General features: G+C 36.5%; 1 protein-coding gene across 1 annotated transcript; it reads left to right on the top strand.

Moving 5' to 3' along the window:
* The first annotated feature begins 93 nt into the window (after positions 1-93).
* On the top strand, positions 94-13,167 carry ccdc92ba (coiled-coil domain containing 92Ba). The gene is made up of 4 exons (XM_016272667.1): positions 94-436; positions 2,273-2,405; positions 5,062-5,109; positions 9,802-13,167. The coding sequence occupies exons 1-4, from the start codon at positions 425-427 to the stop codon at positions 10,491-10,493; spliced, it is 885 nt and encodes a 294-aa protein (XP_016128153.1). The 5' UTR covers positions 94-424; the 3' UTR covers positions 10,494-13,167.
* Positions 13,168-23,933: the final 10,766 nt, after the last annotated feature.

Below are 23,933 nucleotides of genomic sequence, written 5' to 3'. Positions count from 1 at the left end.
CAGTGGAGAGTTCTGTTTCTGGTGCTGAAGGAGCCGCTTCCTGCTGTCTGTCTGTCTGTCTGTCTGTCTGTCTGTCTGTCTGTCTGTCTGTCTGTCCGTCCGTCTGTCTGTCATCGCGAGGATGAGGATGATGCCGTTCAGCAGACGCAGGACTCACGAGCACGCTTGTGCCAGCTAAACGTCGGATCACTTTTAATCGAGCGTGGCATTGTGGGATACAGGCAGCGATTGTACGCTGGCCAAGATAACGGAGGATTGAAATCTCGTCCTTCTCGCGAAACCTCTTTGATCTTTTTTAAAGATGTCGTCATCCTATATGTTGACGGGTCGGTTCTTTGAAGGGCAGAGATGTGGAGGTGAAGGAGCACGTTCATTCTCTTCATTATAACGCCTCGTCTGTTGGATACTAATATAAGCCGCGCTAATGGAAAATACGGTGAGTGTTGGATAATAGCCTGTTATGCGCAGTGTTATCAAAGGCTTTTATGGCCACGTTATATGGGAAAGAGTGACTAATCAGGAGCTTATTTACGCTGAAATATTTTACAGTGGGATGTATATTACATAATGTGTCTGCGAACATAAATTGTTTCTAATAACATCTGTGGGTGTTTATAATAAGCACAATAACGCTCAGAAGTTTCGTTTGTGTCACTTAAGATCAAGTAAAGATTAAATGTTCAAATTATCAATAAAAATAATTTAAAAATATAAATTATATTGTAAACATTATAAAATTAATAAAAAAAATTAAAATCTAAAATGTGTTTAACAACCAAATAACTGCTTTTATTCAGGTCAAACGTGTTATTGTTATTCAACAACAAGTCATTTCAAGGGGTCCGATCAGGTAGAAGAGAAAAATTTTTTTTTTTTTTTAAATTTTTTTATTAAGGTGCATTTTTCTTTTATCTTTCACATACTTTCATTTAAAGCAAGTCAATTCTCAAATGAGTAATTCTGTTACCTAATATGAAATTAGCATAATCAGCTTGGATTATTAGGATATAATATTAGATCAAATAAACTATTACTGCAAAATAAATAAATAGATACACAATTTTTTGCACAACATTTGGCATTTCAGGGTAATTTTTGTCACTTTTGTTGGCATTATGTCCCAAGCCCCCATTCATTTGCTGACCCTAGTGTATATTTCAACCGAACTGCTGCTAAAATTCATGGGGACCGGAATCAAACCGGTATGGATGCCCAGTGAGTAGGCTATACTACAGAACAGTGGTTCCCAATCCTGATCTTGTTGAACTTCCAACACTGCACATTGTGGATGTCTCCCTAATCAAACACACCTGGTTCAACTCATCAGTTAATTTGTAAAGACTCCAAGACCTCAAATATGTGTGTCCCATAAGCGAGACATCAAAAGCGTGCCGTGTTGGTGGTAAACAGCAGCCATAGATAGCACCCTGCAGCCCAAGACTGGTTGCCTACTGAAGCTAAGCAGGGTTGAGCCTGGTCAGTACCTGGATGGGAGACCTCCTGGGAAAACTAGGTTGCTGCTAGAAGAGGTGTTAGTGAGGCCAGCAGGGGGTGCTCACCCTGTGGACTGTGTGGGTTCTAAAGCCCCAGTGTAGTGACAGGGACACTATACAGACAAAAAGCACCATCCTTCAGATGAGATGTTAAACCGAGGTCCTGACTCTCTGTGGTCATTAAAAATCCCGGGATGTCTTTTGAAAAAGAGTAGGGGTGTAATCCCGGCATCCTGGCCAAATTCACCCATTGGCCTCTGACCATCATAGCCTCCTAACAATCCCCTTATCTACTGATTGACTTCATCACTCTGTCTCCTCTCCACCAATAAGCTGGTGTGTGGTCTGGCGCAATATGGCTGCCGTCGCATCATCCAGGTGGATGCTGCACACTGGTGGTGTTTGAGGAGATTCCCCCCTTCTATGTAAAGCACTTTGAGTGCCCAGAAAAGCGCTATATAAATGTAAGGAATTATTATTATTAATTACTTCAGGACCAGGATTGGGAACCACTGCTATAGGACCTTAGTGGTCCCCTCTTATTACAGGGCCTTGTTCAACATTCTGGTTTGAATGTCTTGCACTACAACACAAAATATTTTATAATGGACTCCAGCTTTTACATTTCCTCACTGATGAGAGCAATCATGGAGCGAGAGAAACCATAGATGATCTGATATAAATAAGGAAAACTCTCGGAATGCTGGAAATTTACATTAGAGAACTGGAACTTACCGTTATATAGGCAACTGTAAATATCCCTGTTTCGTTTGTTAAAGGGGTCACAGGTGGTCTCGCTGGAGCGGCAGGTGGAGAGTGTGGAGAGGAGTATTGTGTTCCTTAGACAGGAGCAGCTGTCTCTGCTGCATGGACTACATCTGGAGATCCTGTCCCTCCAGAAACGCTGTACAGGTGTGTGTCATGACCATTCCCACAGTACAGCCACCTGCATTTGATTTTGAGTTGTTGTACACACATGAAACAACATGCATAATTGAATTGAGCAACATTTTATTTATCATAAATCACAACTAATTCGATGTCATTCCAAAAATAATGTTGGTACACAATCTAATTGAGTTGCCGTGCCCTAGATGGACAGAATTTATATTAAAGGGGTCATATGATGCTGCTAAAAATAACATTATTTGGTGTATTTGGTGTAATGAAATGTGTTTATGCGGTTTCAGGTTCAAAAAAACATTATTTTCCACATACTGTACATAATTTTTTCTCGTCTATGCCCCGCCTTTCTGAAACGCTTTGATTTTTACTAAGCTCATCAGTCTGAAAAGCGAGGTGTGCTGTGATTGGCCAGCTATCCAGTGCGTTGTGATTGGCCGAATACCTCAAGCGTGTGAAGGAAATGTTACGCCCCTTACCACATTGTGATGATGCCAGTGTTGCCAATTTGGGGATTTTGTCGCCAAATTTAGCTACTTTCTCATTGTAGCTGCAACTTTTTTTTTTTCCGACAGGGAGCTGTTTTAGCTATATTTAAATAAAACTAGCGATTTTTTTGGAGAATTTTGAAAGGAAAAATTTAAATTGCATCATATGACCCCTTTAATATTAGTAACACTTTACAATAAGGTTCATTAGTTAACTACTTTAGTTAATGAACTAAGAATGAACAATAGTTCTTCAGCATTTACTAATCTTAGTTCATGTTAATCTCATCATTTACTAATGCATTATTAAATTCAACAGTTGTGCTTGTTAACAGTTAATGCACTCTGAATTAACACAAACTAACAGTGAATAACTGTATTCTCATTAACTAACATTAAGAAAGATTAATAAATACTGTAATAAATGTATTGTTCATTGTTCGTTCATGATAGTTAATATTAACTAACATTAACTAATGGAACCTTACTGAAAAGTGTTACCTTAATATTAAATATCAATATATTATTTTTATTCACTTCTATGTAACAGAATCAGATATAAGTTGTTGTTGTTATTTTTGACTAATTATCCAAATAACGTATAGTCCTACAAAGCTATTATTATCAGAGCATATGAGCAGAGCATAGCGTCACTGAAGGTAGCATCATTTTACCAGCATTGCCCAGTACAGCTGAACTAGCCTACACCATGTTACAGCACAGTAGCGCTACTGCAAACCGAAACAAGTAGGCCTATACTGCATAGAAATTTCCTGTCAGTGCGTTATTTGAGCAATTTAAACGCGGACGGGGCTTTCCTGATAACTTTCCGCAATGCCGTCCTCTTTATTTTACTAACTTGCATGCTGAAGGTGACCCAGCTGACCTCACCAGAAAAAAAAACTCAACACAACCATCTAGTGGATTGTAAAGAAATAGTATAATAAAAGATCGATACTTGCCGTCCATGTATCGATACAGTACTGCCGCGGAAAATATCGCGATACTATGATGCATCGATTTTTACCGCCACCCCTACTAGATGCACAGAACCTGTGCAGTGAAGAGCAGGGTTACGTTGCTCACTTTGATGGCACAGGCTGCACAGAGAGAACCACAGGTCAATAGCTTCCTGTCAGTGCAGGGTTTGTGTTTTCCCTCACAGTAATATAGGTCACGGCCTTTCTACCTGAACATTACTGGAAATGTGCTGAGCCAGCTAGGGCAGAAAAACCAGCACACTGCATATTCATCTTTTTGCTCTTCTGTCCTGTAGAGCAACAAATCATGCTAGTTTAGAGCCTTCTCCGTATCTGCAACACAGGAAATCAGTTTTTCCTTTACAACCCCTTGTTATATATACAGTGGGTACGGAAAGTATTCAGACCCCCTTAAATTTTTCACTCTTTGTTATATTGCAGCCATTTGCTAAAATCATTTAAGTTAATTTTTTTTCCTCATTAATTTAAACATTAAACATACCGCTTAGAATTAAGGCCAAAAAGTTCTTATATATATATATATATATATACCGTTAAAGAGTTTGTGGTCAGTAAGATTTTTCAATGTTTTTTAAGTCATATTCAACATTAATTCTGTCATAAATATGGTAAAAATAGTAATATTGTAGAATATTATTACAATTAAAAACAACTGTTATTCATTTTAATATATTTTCAAAAGTAATAGATAGATTATTAACAGATTTTTGTGGAAACCATGATATTTTTTTCATGATTCTGTGATGAATAGAAAATTCAAAAGACCAGCATATAATTTTTTTGTAACATTATAAATATATTTACTCTCAGTTTTGATCAATTTGACTGCATCATTGTTAAATAAATGTATTCATTATTTAAGATAAAATCATTTTGCCCCCAATCTTTTGAATGGTAGAGTAAATTATATTGTTTAATTAAAATAGATTATTATTGCCTTATTTTACTTCTTATTGCTTTTACATCCATAATCTGACGCATGTCCGAATGAAATGTAAAATGCAGGGTGGGACATTTTATGCACTAAACAATTAATTGAATCACATAAATTCAAAACCAATACTAATTTAGGACGTATAGCATGATCTATATTCATTCTTGAATGTATTGTTTTTAAAAATGTTTTAACAAAGAAAAAAAAGGTTAGAAATAACAGTGTCTGTCTATTACTTACAGAACTTACACAGGAACTCAACATGAAGCCCCCAGGCAGGAGTGAAGCAGGTGAGCTCTGTTTCCTTCCAAAAAATGTTCTTTCATGTATTTGTGAGCAGAGTTTTTGTATTTTTAGCACGGGTGTTCAGTTGTATACAGCAACAACAGCAGTAAGTCTATTTAATACAACAGCATCTAGTATCTAGGTTATATGATATATCTAGGTAGATATTGATATTTGTTACTAGATCATATTTGAAAGACTTTGGCAAGCATGAATACATTATAGTGACTGATAATAAATAAAATTATCCACTCGACACTTCTTTTGTTGTTACAATTCCATATAATCTTCCAAGTGATTAGATTTGAGGCAAATGTTTTTTTAAATGACTGTCTTTGTGATAATTTATCTAAAAAGCAAACCAATCGCACATTAAGAGGCCACTCATTGTTAAGCAGTAGACGACTCCTCTCCATACTGCAGGACATCCCTCTCTCCTCCAGCCCGACGCAGCCTCATCTGCCCACAAATTGATCTTGCCTGCATTTTCCTTGCTGCACAGTCCCAGTGGGGGTGTCCAATTACAGCTTGTTTTTTTGCTGAGACAAAGTTAAGCAAGGAGACAGAGAGGAATAGCACAAGAAAACTAAGAATAGTAGAGAAAAAAAGAGATTTGTAAATTATAATCAGTGGTGGGGAGTTTTAAAATCTATTTGTGTGAATAATTTACTAATCATGTAACCAGTTACCACAATATGAGCATAATATACACTACCAAGTTTGGCATCAGTAGGAATTTTTGTTTGTAACTTTTCATCAAAGAATCATTATTTATATATATATATAGAGAGAGCGAGAGAGAGAAAGAGAGAGTTTGCAAAAACCGATAACTTTAAAAATGTTCAAAAATCATGTTTTATTCTGCATTCCAATTAATATCAATCAAACTGTAGTTGGGTTGTTTTGATTGAATAATAACTAAAACAAAATACAGCTAACTAACACAATAAAAAACATTATGACAATAAAAAACATGATTTATGAAAATGTATAAAAACAGAGTTATCTGTTTTTGCAAATAAACTCTTCATATACTTTTTGAAAACTTTTTGAATTTGAAGATCAGGGTAAATTTAACTTATTTTGTCTTCTGGGAAACATGTAACTATCTTCTGTAGCCTCTGAAAGGCAGTACTAAATGAACAATATGATATTTAGGCAAAATAAGAAAAATGTACACATCTCCATTCTGTTCAAAAGTTTTCTTGATGCATGTTTTTTTTTCTGGAGCATCAGTGAGCATTTGAAATTTCTGTAATAGTTGCATATGAGTCCCTCAGTTCTCCTCGGTGTGAAAAGATGGCTCTCAAAACCATACAGTCATTGTTGGAAAGGGTTCAAATACACAAAAATGCTGGAAAACCAAAGAATTTGTGGGACCTGAAGGATTTTTCTGAAGAACAGCAGGCAGTTTAACTGTTCAGGACAAACAAGGGACTCATGAACAACTATCACTAAACAAAAAAACACAGCTGTGGATCATTCAGGTTAGAACACAGAATTAAGAATCAAACTTTTGAACGTAATAAATAAACAATTACATGCATTTTGTATGATCCCTCTTATTTTAGTAAAATAATTAACATTTTGCAGATTTGTGTATATATTGTGTGTATATATATATATATATATAAGCTCTATATAGAATCCAATATTCTGCAACACAACTGTTTTCAACTTTGATAATAGTAAGGATCATGTGACTGAAAAACTGAAAACTGGAGTAACAGCTGCTGAAAATTCAGCTTTACCGTCACATGAATGAATACCTTTATTTTAATGTCTTCCGTACTGCAACAAAGCTGTTCGAAGTAAATTGGCCTACTTGCAAAGTTTCCAGCATCAAGATCGTTTGCGTGATATTTCTTTTCTACAACAGTTCAATAAACAATAAGTTAATAATGTGTATACTTATATTTAAGACACATTATTACCAAAATGTTATGTATTTGTGCTCTGCCAGCGATGATAACTCTAAACAAATGTATAATACACCTTTACGTCACTGAGCAACACATACGTAGCACTTGTGTTCCTGAATAATTATTGTGTTGATTAAATGATTCAATTAATAAACTCATGTCACCACCTACTGACATAACAGTGTAACCTGCAGTCATTAAAAAATAAACATACTAACAGTATGTTCAGAACGCAGATGCACAGGCAAGCGGAAAAGTGAAAGATTTAATGCTGAAATAAAATACTTTTATTTCACACGAACAGGAAAAATAAACTGCTGAAATAACTGCAGCATGTCAAAAATAGAAACAGGGCGTGTTAACTGATGCTGCGTCATGACTAGCGAAGCCTGCTTACAATGTAATACTTCTTTGCTGTGAATGATTATTCTTCTGAGATCAAACATCAGCATGTTTTGGATGTGTTAGTTTAGCCTTCAAAGAAGCGCAAAGGAGCAAACACTGTTTGATGAAGGAAATTATTTCATAATTTACAAGCATATTGCTTGCACAATGTGAGTATTAAATGAACAATTCTAATCATTTGTTGAGGTCTATCGCTTCTTATCTGCACAAATGCCTTTGTCAACTGATTGTTGTCGACATCTCAGTTTCATTACACATTCTATTAAAAGAGTCAGAGGCAGCAAAGAGTGAGGAACAGTGGAGAGATCAGATTTAGGGATCGGATAACACAGCATTTTCTATAGTCACATTATGAGCTCATCTCAGTCTGGACGCATGGGGTGGGACTGATAGGCTGGCTGTGAATTCAGGACATTCTGGACAAGCTGATAGACAGAACTGTGTTCTGGCAGAGTTGCAATCAAATGTAAAAAGCGAGAGAGACAGAAATGAGGGAAAGATGTTGAGCTCACAGTACGAGGCCATCAGGTTCATGTGGATCAGGTGTAGAACGTCTGACACAGATTCCTGTAACTCATTTTCAGTCTACTTAGCCTGTCATTTATCTGAAAGACATTACGTTAATGTGAGTGTAAAGACGCTTTCAACTGGAAAATACATGTTTTGTCCTTCATTTGTTTGATTGTAGTTAAATTGCATGTTATATGGCAGCTGCTCTTTATACTTCCATGTACTTCTATAGCACATTTTCTTACTCATAATTTACAGTAATATGAGAGTGATTTAAGATTTGTTAATAGTGCAGTATATCTTTACATTTATTCATTTAGCAGACACGTTTTTCCAAAGTGAGTTTCTAATGAGAATTTTTGCTGTGTCAGTGATTTACTTTATATTTGCTCTATGCTTTGTGGGCACCGTAGTTAAGCATGCTCAGGGAGGTCTTGTCCTAGACATTTCATGCGTCTGATAACCCTGAACACCCTGCCAGTAGCCAGACCAGAGTTGAGATAAGTTGATTTGGATTTGCTCAGTGAGTCTGTAATCCTTGGGCACAGAAGAGCCTTTTGTCTACTTTCCTCTCCCACATCCAATTACCTTTTAGATCGCAGATTAGTTTGAAATTTGCTTTTACGGCTAAATCTGATTTTATATGGAGAGGCTTGTACATACTAGTCATGCCTGTTTTCATGTCACAAGGTGGATCACACATGAGACCATACACTCATTTGTACAGTAGAGAGTATGGTGTTTAGCTTCACTTTCTCTAGTTTATGTTTAAGCTGCATGTTAAACATGGGGTAAACTCTAGATGTGAATTACAGGGGGGTTTGATCCCCCCACTTAAGGCTTGAACCCAAAAAAGGTCAAAAATTTTAAAGAGTTTTCAAAAGTACATATACCTAATTACACATTTTATACACTAGATTTAAAAATTATAATGAATGAATACTTCTTTCAGCATGAATGCATTAAAGTAATCAAAAGTGATAATAAAGACATTTATAATGTTACAAATGTTTTCCATTTAAAATAAATGTTGTAGTTTTTTTTAACTTTATATACATTACAGAATCCTGGGGGGATCATGGTTTCTACAAAAATATTAAGCAGCACAACTGTTTTCGACATTGATAATAATAATAAATATTTCTTGAGTTGCAAATCAGCATATTAGAATAATTTCTTAAAGATCATGTGACACTGAAGACTGGAGCAGTGACTGCTGAAAATAAAGCTATGCCATCACAGGACAAATTACGTTTTAAAATACATTCAAATAGAAAACAGTTATTATTTCACATTATTGCTTGGTGTGCATAAGAGACCTTATTCAAAAACATTTTAAAATCTTATAGACACTATATAATGAACAGTTCAACAATGTTTTTAAATGTTTTCACATTTCACATTGTTGTAGAATAAAGTTGATAATGTGGATAAAACATTGATTTCTCAGTATATTTAAGATTTACAGATCACAAGTATGTCACACAATATTTTAGTATTATTTAAATGATATTTATACAATATAATATATTGCATTATACTGCAATATATTTGTTCAATATACAATATATTATCTATACAATATAATATAATTTTATTCTAAATGTCTCTAAGATTGTCTGTTGATGTTGACAAATTAGCTTGGGGCTTCCAAAGACAATTTAATTTGTTCAAGATGAACTTGAAACAATCATGCCATGACTATCATTTCCTATAGATATTCCTGTAAAAACTCAACCTTCTGAAAGTTGTATAATAAACAGTGCTTGGACTAACTGACCATGTCTGTAGTTCATTGAATCATTAATCACACTGAATCGAGTTTTATTACAGTAAATGTGTCTGTTCTATGTATTCCAGAGGTGAAAGAGGAAGAGGAGCAGCTGGAAGCTCGTTGTGGGGAGGTGGAGGAGCATCTGCAGGAGCAACAACAGATCCAGAGTGATCTGCGATGGGAGCTGAGTCAGAAGTCGGTCCTGGTGGGTGCTCTCCGCGCCAGTCTGAAGGAAAAGGAGCGCCATTTCCTGGAGGAATTAAAACACCGCAGCCACAGGACCACTGCGCTCAACACCGAGCTGCAGAAGCAGACGGAGGCGGCTGCGTACCTGTCCTTCCAGCTGCATTCAGCCAAGCAGAAACTCCAGGAGCAGAAGCTGCAGCAACACAGGAGGCTGGCCCAGCCCTGTGCGGACAAGCCTCCCATCCACCCTTCGCCTCAGGCCAGTGCCAGCAGCCCAACCACCATCAAACCTAAACGAAGGAGCTCGAGCCGGCTCTCCTCGAATCTCTGCACCGAACGCGCCAGGGAGTGTGTGCCACGCGAGAGGGTGACAGGCCCCGAGGAGCCGATGGCCATGCCTGACCCCGCCCTCTTCCTCTACCCCTACAGACACAGATCCCGGCTCCGCCCACCACACAGACACGCCCTGCAAGAAGCAGAGGGGGAGGAGTCAGAGGAGCTCGATCAGGGAGCTTCAGTAAGCAAACTGGCAACAACAGTAGCTAAAGCCACTGCGACTACTGCATCCACCACAGAGAACAACGCTAAATGAGTGTTTCTTTTACAGTTCGACCTGCTTGTTTTTATGATATCTAAACCTAGATCTAGCCCCTTGGGAGAACCTTTCCATTATGACAGTGACAGAAATGTTTATATTTGCAATACGGTTAGCTTTTTTTACAGTTTGCACATGCAGTGATTATTAGACCGAGGAGAGATTTTTGCTTACGTTCTTGTTGAACCAAAATCGACTCGTGATTATGTTGCTGTAAGGCATTTTTGTAATCAAAAATGACCCTGAGGGCCTCACTACACGAACATGAAGTGCTTCATAAGGCCTGTTTTATGCATCCTGCATCTGCAGTGTGTAGTTTTTTCACTGGCTATATTAACAGGTTATAGCATTTACACTGACATTTGTGCTGTCCTTACATTAACTGCTGTTCTTTTCATATTATACTACGTCTGTCGTCGCTGATTAAGTTGCAGACAGGTATAGATAGGTAGATATTTAATGTAGCAATGAAATGAAAGCAGCAACTGATATTTTCTTCTGTATTGTGATGTACCCCCATGCAAGTGTAACAGCTTATCGAAATAGAATGAAATGCAGAGCGGGGACTTGGTTCTAGCCATCGGCTGTTGATGGGATTTTGGGATGTGACCATTGCGCTCAAAATAAATGCTAACTTGCAGTCAGTCTTGGAGGGGTGGAATTTAAGTGGACTAAATGATTGGTGAAATCCTGTATTAGTCACCAGAGAGAAGCCTGTCGTTTTCACTGGAAGAAAATGGCACAATTAAAAAAAAATCGCGTTTTTTTACCAAAAAACAGGATGAATTTTCATATCATACTGAATTTAACGTATACTTATTCTTCTTAATATCTCTTGGATATCTGTGCACCTATTCACAGTTGGCAGGTTTAGGTGTGTGGGGTAGGTGTGTGTTATATGTAGGCCTATGCCAAAATGCGTATTATATGCATGCCAACAAAGTGCGTATCATGTGCACGCAAAAACTGTGAATTATATGCACGTCAAACACGTGCGTTTCATATGCACGCCAAAGTCAGTTTCTGTGAATAAATAGCACGTAAAATAAAAAAAATTGTGCTATTGATAGGCATTTTCAGTGCAATATCGCGTATTCTTTGCCTTTTCTCTTTATTCTGCTCTCGCAATAACAACTGAGCTATTTTATTAATTAGTATCAATCAATATCACATTATCTATCAAAGTATTTGACCGTCTTATACAGAAATCTCTAAGTTTTCTTCTTAAAGAGAGCGCTGTAAACGTTTACATTGACTTAATTTCAGCTTCCGTTAATCGTGGATTGTGAAGAAAGGAAATGCAAGAAAGGCTAGAATGCATGTTGAATGATCCCGACGTTTTAAATTCGGTAAATGACAGAGATGTTTTAGTTAGTAATAAAGTGCAGATTTGCATTTTGCGTGTATAAGTACGATCGGAACCCTGATCACACCATGCATTTGAAAGTAAATGCAGTTCAGTTAAGAACCGAATATGAACCACATTCATGCCAGATCCCACAGCACAAAACACGTTTAAAATGCAGGATCAATCTATTTATTTATTTATTAGCATTATAGTCATTGATTATTTTTTTTTAAGCCTATAAAAGATGTCTGTCATTGTGTATGTTCAGTAAATCTGAATCAGAAATTCTAAATTTCAAAGGTGTTTGGCTTTCATGCAAATTGCCATTTGGATGCAAATGCAGTCACCTCTTCATTTAAAGTAATAATTCCTAATTGCACACTTCCAATAACCATTTTAAACATTTTAGCCTTTATTAAAAAGAAAATGCAATGTAATAACCCAGAAATCACTTTATTTAGAGCCGCCGAAGCACTGTCAGTGTGAAAGCGTGACCCTGCTGTTTACTTGCTGCATACGCAGGATGTGCGAAACAGGCTGAAGTCAGTGTCCTTGTGAACTTGTTACTGCTGAGTCTTTGTTCAGCTGGGGTTTTTTTCATCCTTATGCCCTTGTTGTGGAATAGCTCATCTCAGATATTTCTGAATGATCAGGTTGTCTGTCTGGTGTCACCACAAGTGCACTCTCTCAACCCTTCAGATGCGATGGGGATTTTATCCCCTAAATACTGCTTCAGTCAGACAGATAAATCCTGTGTGAATGAGATCTATACAGCCTGAATCATTTGCTTAAGTGCTTCTGGTATATAGTGTGTTTATATGTGGGCTTGTTGATTAGAAGAGAGTGCGGGCTCTAGGGTCAACGCACCATTGTTCTGCCATCATTAAATGAGCCAGTGATGCCCAAAGGACTGATTAGCTTATGCTGCTTTTGCTGTAATGTTTTAGTCTGATGTTGCAGATAACATGTTTGCATTTGTGTCATTAGAATCACAATGCTGTTTGTTTTATAATTCTATGTGGGCAGGTATATGTGCATATACCAGGAGGTTTAATGATTAATAGCAATGTGATACATATTGCAAACATATTAAGTGTTTGTATAGCGAAAGCTTGTAAATTCATAATATGCAAGATTAGATGTGGTGTAGTATAAACTGAGGCATAACTCCTGCTCTTAGATGTATAACTAAGAGAGGGTCAGTCCATGGAAATGGACTGGATGAGAGTGACAGGCAACTTTCTTGACAACTAACAGACACTAATAAGTTTAAAGGAATAGTTCTCTCAAAAATGAAAATTTGCTGATATTGTTCCCACCCTCAGGCCATCCAAGATATAGATGAGTTTGTTTCTTCATCAGAACAGATTTGGAGAAATTTAGCATTACATCTATTTCTCACCAATGGATCCTCTGCAGTGAATGGGTGCCGTCAGAATGAGAGCATCAAAATAATCCACACGACTCCATCAATTAATGTCTTGTGAAAGCCATGTCGTTGTAAGAAACAAACCCATCATTAACTTTAAACCATCACTTTTGTCCAATAAAACCATAATCCATAATAACCATAATAACGCTTCCTCCAGTGTAAAAAGTCCACCCCCTGTTGTCCTCTCATAACAAAATCCACCAACATATTTGTTTAGAAATGTTTTGGACTGTTTCTGCTTGTAAACAGTGGTTGAGCTGTGCATATTCCTCTTCGGATTCAGACAAGAAGACACTACTGGAGAAAGCAATATCATGGATAGAGGACTTGTATTATAAATTAACCATAAGCAATAATTTGAAGTTAAAGCACGTTGATGGATTTATTTCTCACAAACATGATGTATTGGATTCATGTAGATTACTTGTGGATTATTGTAATGTTTTTATCAGCTGTTTGGACTCTCATTCTGACGGCACCCATTCACTGCAGAGGATCCATTGGGGAGCAAGTGATGCAATGCTAGATTTCTCTCAAATTTTAATTTTCGGGTGAACTATTCTTTTAATAATGGGGCCTAAAAAGTAGGCTATACTATAGAGGACCTTTGTGTTACAAGCCTGTGACAACAAACATCATTTTGCAAAATAATGTGACAGTAAAAGATTTAGTAGCATCTGTTTGAAACTGAGCTTTTCTAAAGATATTTACAATTGTATATTTGGTATTTCTCTTTGCTTTATTAGAACAGATGATAATTTTGCTTTGAATATTGAATATATGGTTGTTAAAACCCTTAATATGATCAGCAGCCCTCCCAGGGATTGTTACTGAATGCATAAGATGTTTTCCTTTCATCTTAAAATTGTGTCTAATTTGACACATCCCTAACAAAGTGATATTTGCTTCACTCAGGGTCTGAAACCTTATTTTGTAAATGTATACACATATGCCTGACACTATTTAAAAGGCCCATAACCAGTTTTTGTATTGTATCAGTGCAGAGATAAGGAGGATTTAGAATGCAAGTTGGTTGTGCTAGACTGTGATACATCATATAATCACATCCACTAGTTAATTAATAGATTTCTGTTTTTCAATTTAATGATTTATCTTGGAAACATATTGATGCTAATGAAATGCTTAATTGTTCTTAAGTTATTTATAATTGTGGTGTTAAAGAGATAAGCAATACTGCCTCACAAGATGACTTCTACATAATTATATTTACAACATACATTTTTTAACATTATGGTGAATTGTAAACCATAATCCATAGATACAGTACATGCAATATCTGTTTTTGTCTGATGTTATTTTGTAGTCCCCATTTTCATGAGCAGTGTGCTTACCAAGATTTGATTTGATTTGACTTTTTTGTCCTTAAGTATGGAATAACCTGTCTTCCCTTAAACTGACTGTTATGTGGTAGAGGTTTTAAAACAGCTATATAAGTTGTCTTGTTTTAAAGGACAGGAATATGACTGCGAAAGAATTGATTAGAACCAAATTCCATGGGAAACTGCAGTAATGTTAACACACTGTATTTGCATGTTTGGCCAATGGCCAATAACAGACATCAGTGTCCTGTTTCACAAACAATTCGGAAAGTCTTGAAATGTACACAGCAATTCAAACGGCACACAGAACATTGTGCAACAATAATGTTGCAATAAATAATCCACTGCTTACTCTATAATATGATTAAAGGGGTTTATTAACCGCTGTGTCAGTCGTTATTCATTTTTATCAGCATATCAACATCATTGACTTCATCACTCTAATCACTCTGAAATGTAAAGCCGTACTCAAGAGGAAATCTTCGCTTCATTACATTTAAAGCAAGTTTTATAACCAAACAGCAGAAATGTTACTAATAAAACATACTGAAAATATGTTGCTGACTCAAATACATGACAGTTTTACACATATTCTGTAAAAAAAAGTTGTAAATAAGACTTACATTTTTTCAGTGAAAGAAAGGTGATTTTCATTTTTTTTTTAAATACCATTTAAAAATATATTTTTAGACAAAAGACATTTCCAAAATGAATTAATCATGACTGCAACAAACCAAAATGGGACACATGAAATTAAAATAAACACACCTATTAGTAAAACTCTGTAATACACAGAGATATGTTCCGATATATGACTTCATTGCAAGGTTAGAATATGCCTGAGATTTCAGGAACTATGACACAATCACAACATAGCTTTTTTATTAAACATGATAAACGAATTACACATTTATAATTGCATTCATAAGTGCAAATAAATTAATAAAGCAAGGCACACCAATAGAATTTGGGGTAAAATGTACAAATGAACAAAGACGGGTCTCTTCGTTCATCTTAAATATCATTCTTGCAAAATTGCAGGCCTGTTAACTCTTAAGATATTGGAAATGATGGATAAGAGCTACAAGTAAAACACAGAGGTTTTGTCTTCATGCACTTACATTTATGGATAAAGAATTGACCTAGAATTAACATCCCAAATACAATATGATATAAATAAAAAATAAAAAGGATCCAATTACTGCTTCCACAAATTCACTTGAAGGATATATAGGCTTACCATTAAATATTTTAAAGTGGGTTTAAAACAATTATTTGCAACATTTTTGTATCGTTTTTAAACCGGATCTTTGAAAAGAACCGGACCTGCAATTACTATTGTTTTTGAGATATAACGCAGACACTATATCTGTATTTTATCTTTTTTTATTTTATTTACAGCCAGGAATTTCAAACCTGGTTGACGTAACATATTTTAATGAACTGTTTTTAACGCACCAAACATCCAACGTTAAACCGAGTCAGCAAAACGCCCTTCTCCGAATGGAGCTATCGGGCTGCCGTAGCCGTGTGTGTTTGGTGGGTGGGACAAATACAAAGGCAAGCAGGTCAAGAGGAGGAGAAACCACGTGTGACAGCCAGGCTGAGAACTGTCCTTCGCAAGTTAAGTTGTTTTTGTAATATCTTTGCATGTAACTTCCTTCTGACGGAGAAGGCCATACAACAGCCCTCAGCGACGGACATCTGTTGCGAACTCCGAAACCAAATAAGTCTTGTGGGAAACGAATCATGGTTAGCAAGACGGATGACATCCCAGCATCAGTGCCCAGCTGCAACCCCGTTGATCTTGCCCGGGAAGGAGAGACAGCAAACGACAAAGACACCAGCAAGACAGCCTTGAAGGATCCATGTGCCTGCGGTAAGTGAGCTTTAAAGCCATTTAAGGTACACTGTAGCATGCAGAAATCACTCTGCTCACTCTGATCTTACTGATCTTGATGTATTTTAACATAAGTCCATTGCAGTTTAGAGTAAATCAGTGTTGAGATCTGATGTATGATTGACTGGATAGAGGGTATCAAAGGACATAAACAGGCAAAGTACTGCAGGGGTGTCTGCTGTACACCCATAAACACCATTATGTTTCTGAAAGGGAAGTAGGTGCTTACAGCCTTGTACAGGCCATTCATTTTTATGTCTGGTCTAATGTGCTTTAAGTACTGCTCTTGATCTGGATCTTATCAGGGTGCTTAGTTGTAGATAAACGCATTCACAGGGGTTTTCTCAATAGGTTATCAAACTAAAATTAAAATAAAATGTCCATTCTGTGTCAAAGGTGTGATTAGGCTTTCCTTTCTGATTTTTTCATTCATTAGTTACTACTGGATAAATATTTAGTGTTGTTGAACCATTTATATCAAGTGTTTTTGTGTCATTTTAATAGGTGAGACTAATTTAGGCCAATAGGATGGTAAACTATAGCAAAGGTGAATGTAAGTTGATGTCTGTATTATTTTGCATGAATACACACACACACAGAAGTGACACAAATAGAATAAAAGTGTTTATTGTAATTTCATGTGTCCCAGTTCAGCTTTTTCAGTCATTTAGGACTATAGCAATTTGCATTTACATATAACAGTACTACAATTAATTTGAATATTTCGTCTGACAAAAAAAGTTAATTGCAATTTAGCAAGACTTTCAGCAAGATACACAGAACGTGAACTGTATGTCTGCTGTAGCAAAGTCAATAGTAAGTGCAGATCTGGGATAAAACGACCACCTGAAGTTCTTAAACGTGAACGCTAGAGATTAATCCAGAGATGTTTTACTTGTTATTTACAGGGTAACGTTCATTATCAGCAGTGTAAAGTGTTGTTAGTAGCCTGTCCGCTTACTGTGTGTGTGAGATTCTAACGCACATGTTCTGTAATAGCGCGCAGGAACACCAATAAACTGAAGGTCACCTTCAGTGGGACGGAACTATTGAGCGAGAGAGGGAGAGCAGGGTTTTACTACGGTCTAATTTTTAGGTTACTCTGTATTTAATAGTTTTTAATGGCCAAAAGAGCCCATTATATCGAAAATGTTACATAATTAAATTAAAAAAATATCGTATTAGTAATTAATAGCTTGTTTAAACGCGCGTCTGTTTATCGACCCCCCTCCTCTTTCATTCAGGAAAGTGTTGCGCTCCTCGACCGGGAAGCGGAAGTAGCCACACATGGAAAGTCATGGTGCATGTATGCCGATAGAAGGTTATTGCTACCAGTTAAATATAGAGGGATCAGTTTGGTAAGTGTTGGGATTACAAAGTTTGGCTATCACGTAGGAGTGATCCTGTCATTTGCGAATTATTTTTGAGCTATAAGCTGTCATTAGATCCGTTTTAGAGCAAATAGCCGGGTGTTGTGCACACTGTCAGTTAGCTAGCTGCTGCAGTTCGTGTCACATTTAAGGAGACCTTGGAAGAGACTGACTGTCATTATGGCACCTGACAGTTGTGGAATGGGTCTCTCTCTGACAGCCTTTGACTGTGTTTAATATGTTGGATTTGATGCTCCGGATGATGTCTGGTTGTGACTGATGTGAGCTCTTCATTAGCTGTGAAAGTAGATGTGTTTGTGCAGTTGACATGTATGCAATTGCATTTTTATACGTAATAAATGTTTAATAAAGATGTTTAGGAAGCTGGTTAGGCCATCTTTTGTTTGCCAGTTGCCACGCAGTTTTAGTAATTATACTGTAATTTTTATTGCCAATCTGCAACCTTTGATCAGCATCATATTTCAAATTTTAATTATGAGCTGCTTTTGAGGATGCTCTCATTCAAAAACGTTTTGCACAGATACGAATATTACCTATAATATTATTATTTATTATTTTACTTATTATAAAATAAATAGATCCTAATGAGGGCAGCTATGTTGAGATCACATGATCAGCTGAATTGTACTAGTTTTTATCCATCCTACACTGAAAAGAAATTGATATAGAAACAATTTGCACTCAGAAATTGCTAGTAAATTTACAAACAATTACAAAGAAACATCAAGTAATACATTTGAGTTAAACCTGAAATAGGATTTTCTTGTAAAATGTACTCCAGTGCTCTTTATTTTATTTACAACTCAATATGAATTGAATAGTTTTACGGTGTATTGGATGCTTCTGTTTAATCATGGCTGACTGTAAAGTATTGTTTTATCGTTTTACGTTTTGCACAGCTTAAATTACAAGGATCGCTGCCTGCAGCTTTTTTATTACTAATGCCAAATGTTCAACACCATGCACTGTTGCCCCAACACATCATGTCACTCCACAGGGGATCTTTAGAGGCTGCAGCTTCATTTACGTCTCGCTTACGTCTCATGTAGGCCACCATGATCTTAGTTCTGATAAAGTTTGGCAGGTGTCCCTTGTTGTGCATGACTAAAGGTTTAACTGCCAATTTGTGCTGCTGCCATTTAGTAAGTTTGCTTCTTTTTCAGATTGCTGTTGAAGCATTATTGTTTTCACAATGGGACTTTGCACTTGCCTTTTTTATCATTGATAAAATTCACTTTGTCATAGGGAAAACAATAAGCATGCCTAGTTAGGAGTGCAATAGTGTAATATCTCTGTCCTGATCCCTCTGAATGATTTACCTGCGTAGGGTTGCAAATTAATTTTCAGGGTTTTATTTTTATTCTAAACTCTACTGAACGTCTGCAGCAGTGCCATATGTGATGCATGTGTTAATGTATTAAACTCACACTGTTGTTCACACTATATAGGCCTAGATTGCGATGGGCTTAAAGGATAACGGATGGAGAAAAGTCTTAGAACATGCTTGGCTTTAGTGTCATGGGGAGATTAGCATATCAGTATAGTCTAATGTAAACTGGTTTCTTCTGGTCCTCCAGCTTTCACATTTATTAATTGTGCCATACAACTGGACTTCACCCAGCTGAGGGAGGACTGAAGGACAAGGGGATTGACTTTAGGGTTGTGCAATGCAGAGGCACAAACCTCATACACACTTTGATCTATTTAAAAGCCAGCTGTTTTATGATGCAATTCAATAGAATGGCTGGTTTGAAATTGTTTTAGGGCAGTGGTTCTCAACCAGGGGGCCTCAGCAAGCTTACAGAGGGAACTTAAAGGGGTCATATGATGCGATTTCAATTTTTCCTTTCTCTTTGAAGTGTTACAAGCTCTTGGTGCATAAAGAAGATCTGTAAATTTGCAAAGACTAAAGTCTGAAATCCAAAGAGATATTCTTTATAAAAGTTAAGAGTCAACCACACCTACCTAAAACGGCTCATTCTAACATGCCCCCACATGTCTACGTCACAATGTGGGAAGATTTACATAACGCCACCCAAATGTTCAAAGCCCGCCGTGTGTGATGCTGTGTGACACATTTTATGGAAGACTGTTCCTGAACCTGCAGAGTAGCATACAATGGGTTTGTGCTCAAAGGCTGTTCTAAAAAGTGGGGCAGTTCCAACTTTGCAAGGACAGTCTGGCGCTTCTGACTCACAGCCTGTAAGTAAATTTTTTATATTTAAAGAATTTGCCACTGACGATTCAAACGCGAGAAGCGCTTGTTGTTTGTCGTTTCTCCGATCACAAATGCAGACATGGTTTTATGTTTACGCGGCGCGATACACAACGCGTAAAAACACAGTATAAGTCATTATAATTAGTAATTATGTCCCCACTGGATGCAACAAATGCCTCGTTTGTAATGTGTTTTATTGGTTTTGTCTCGCCATGCCCGGGAGACGGCATCACAGTGTGTTAAGGGGTGTAACATTTCCTTCACACGCTTGAGGTATTCAGCCAATCACAACGCACTGGATAGCTGGCCAATCAGAGCACACCTCCCTTTTCAGACCGATGAGCTTTGTAAAAATCGACGCGTTTCAGAAAGGCGGGGCATAGAGGAGAAACAATAATGTACAGTATGTGGAAAAGAATGTGTTTTTTTACCTTAAACCACATAAACACATTTCATTACACCAAATACACAAAATAATGTTCTTTTTAGCAACATCATATGACCCCTTTAAGATGACTTGAAATGATTTTGAAAGAAGCAAAAGAAGCTCTAGCCTTCCAAGCTTTTATTAGGGGGAAATTGTAAGTAAAAATATCTTTAAAAATTGTTAAGTTTAATCCTTATCCAGTCAATCATGCATAACTGGAAAAGTGGGGCCTGGGACCCTGATTATTGTTGTGGACCGTGGGGGGCTTGGAGTCAAAAAGTTTGAAATCCACTGTTTTAGGCCTGTGCAAATCCAGAGTTCAATGATGTATCTTCATTTTGTTGTTCTGATCATCTAAAACTAAAATCATAAACATTTTATTTTCAAATAAAATAAACGCTAACTGAAATAAAGCATAATAAAACATAAATGTACTTTTTTGTTTAGTTCATAGTCAAGTAGACATTTTTTGTTTTCATTTAGTTAATTTAGTCATTTAGTAACTTTAATTTGGTTAATGTACTAATAAAAAAAACTCACTAAAACTTAAAATATATCAAAATAAAAACCCAGTATAAATAAGGACTTTTGAGATCCTTAAAATTAATATCGTCACAGATTAGTGTAAAAAGGATCACAATTTAATAAATAAAAATTTAGTTTTTGTCCTGTTTGTTGTGTCTCAGATATGTTTTTTTTTTGGCAAAATACTTTGAGGACATCATTCGCAGAATTTCCCTGCAATAGGTTGGTTTAAAATTTGTGTTAACAGCACCTATACTTAACCAATAGGCTTCTACCACCTGACCTAATGCTTGTGATTAGATTTGGATTGGATTGGGGGAGATCTGTGTAAACATTCAATTTAGAGCAAGATAAAATAACCATATGGTGCCACTAGGTCTGAAGAGAAACAGTCAGTTTCACTTTGAACTAATGATGGGTGCTGTAACTGAATGAAAGAAAGCACAAATAGCACAAGCTCCACATTCCTTTTAGACAGTGGCAAGAAGTTACTCATTACATGCCATTTACTCTTAGGCACATGTATATAATACATAAATCGTTCTTTTTGTATATAGGGATTGGGTTTTGTGTGGTCCTCTGTGTCTGTAGTGTGAGACCAGCTGCTTATTGCTATAGCCGTGACCATTGAAGAGAGCCAAGGACATGCTGCAGTTGTCTAAAGCAAACAGTGTATTTTAGCTGAGAGAGTTACGGTCGAGACAGCTGAGGCATCTCAAAACATGCCTGCCTTGGCAGGAATTTCAAGTCTTTGTCGTCTTATTCAATTCAGTGTGTGGCAAAACATGCAGCTTCAGCAGATCTGTGTGAGTGAATCAGTCAGTAAGGCAGACAGGATCTCCTCAGACAATTGAGTCAGATGATATTGCACCAGCATTGGTCCGGTAGCATTCAGACGGAGAGCGTGCCGGGAATGATTGCCCCCCGAGACCCAGGACTTAAAATGTTGCCGTGGCGATCTCCATGGCAGCTCGGCATTGGGCTGTGGGAGCTGTATTGTTTACAGTGTGTGAAGTGTCACAGGCCCTCAGAAGCTGACCGCTGTGCTAGTTGGCTGACCTACCGGTAAAAATCCACTAGCCTTTAAGCAACTTCTTCAGGCTAAGCAGCACCTGCTAAACAACAAGCTAAGTGATTAGTGAGGTCTCTATTGTAAGTAGATGGCTGTAACTAATGATTATGAAGATTGACTAATATAACGATTATTGAAACCGTGTTATTTTTGTATTATTTATGTACTGTTATAGTATTATTTTAAATTAGCTTTTTTGAGTTTTCATTTTAATTTGAGTTTGTCATTTTGCGTGCTTTTGTAATTTTTTTGGTAGTTTTTAATATTTCTATTTAGCTTTATTTTTGTTTCAGTAATTCAGTAACATTTCAGTAAGCCATTTTTTGTTTAGTTTTCTAAAGTTGTTCATGATTATGAAAAACTTGATTAATTGACTGTACTACTAATTAATCAGTGCTTTGGGATAAACAAAATGACTAGGAAGCCATTGGCTTCCTAAAATTAAACATTTAAGGTCAAGGAATTATTATTATTTTTTAAAGTCAGATTTTTTTTTTTAATTTAAAAAGTCGAATTCTGAACTCAGTAACAGCTGTGAAAGATTAACTGACCAAGTGAGTCTTATTTAAATCACTAATCACAAGTCAGTTTGAAAATGTTTTATGAATCTTTATTCATTTGAAAAAAGAAAAAAAAAAGTTTACCAATATTTTGTATGCGAGTTGGACATCAAGGCTATGTTCATTGTTGCATGCAAAAATGCCACCTCACTAAACAATATATGTAAACTTTATACGCTTTCATAAAGTTTATTTAAAGGGATAATTCACCCAAAAATGAACGTTTTGTCATCATTTACTCACCCTCATGTCATTCCAAATCTGTATGAGTATGCTTGATTCTGATTGGTCAGGCTTGCATTCCGTGGTCAGTTATTGAGTGCACCTTTTCTGGAAATAAAAATCCCATTCATTAAATTTTTAAAAAAATATTTAAAGACAGGCATACTGTGAGCTACAAAGTTGTTAATGGATGGTATATGCTTTTGTTGAAGCCATTAGTCTGCATTATTTCAGTATTGGGTTTAATTGTAGAATTCCTCATGAAAAAGTTGTGACAAGCGCAATGTGCCAAAAGAGACTTTTTTTGCAATAAATTTACAACGTATTGTTTCTGTATACAGCAACATTTTTAAATCAATAGTTTTATATGTATCCATTGTTCTGATTGGTCAGGCTTGCATTCCGTGGTCAGTTATTGAGTGCACCTTTTCTGGAAATAAAAATCCCATTCATTAAATTTTTAAAAAAATATTTAAAGACAGGCATACTGTGAGCTACAAAGTTGTTAATGGATGGTATATGCTTTTGTTGAAGCCATTAGTCTGCATTATTTCAGTATTGGGTTTAATTGTAGAATTCCTCATGAAAAAGTTGTGACAAGTGCAATGTGCCAAAAGAGACTTTTTTTGCAATAAATTTACAACGTATTGTTTCTGTATACAGCAACATTTTTAAATCAATAGTTTTATATGTATCCATTGAGCTGATGGCAGGGGGCGGTGGATATTTGTGGCGGTCAATGTGGATATTGGATGAGTTCTTCTGTGTCATCACGTTCTATTAGTTCTACAGCTTCAGTTTCTGAACTTTCACGCTTAGTAACACATACAGCTGTTCCCTCACCACAGTGCACCAGTGAAAAGGGACCCCACGTTGTTTAAGCGACACACCGGTATTGCAGTATTTTAAAAATGCATATCATAACAAAAATAAACACCTGTATTCGGTATGAACCGGTATACCGCCCAGCACTACTTATAAAAGTACATATTCTGCATGACC

The sequence above is a fragment of the Sinocyclocheilus grahami genome, unplaced genomic scaffold (assembly GCF_001515645.1).
Source record: "Sinocyclocheilus grahami isolate Dianchi unplaced genomic scaffold, SAMN03320097.WGS_v1.1 scaffold72.1, whole genome shotgun sequence".
Taxonomy (NCBI): Eukaryota; Metazoa; Chordata; class Actinopteri; order Cypriniformes; family Cyprinidae; genus Sinocyclocheilus; species Sinocyclocheilus grahami.
This window is presented reverse-complemented; position numbering and strand designations above follow the sequence as displayed.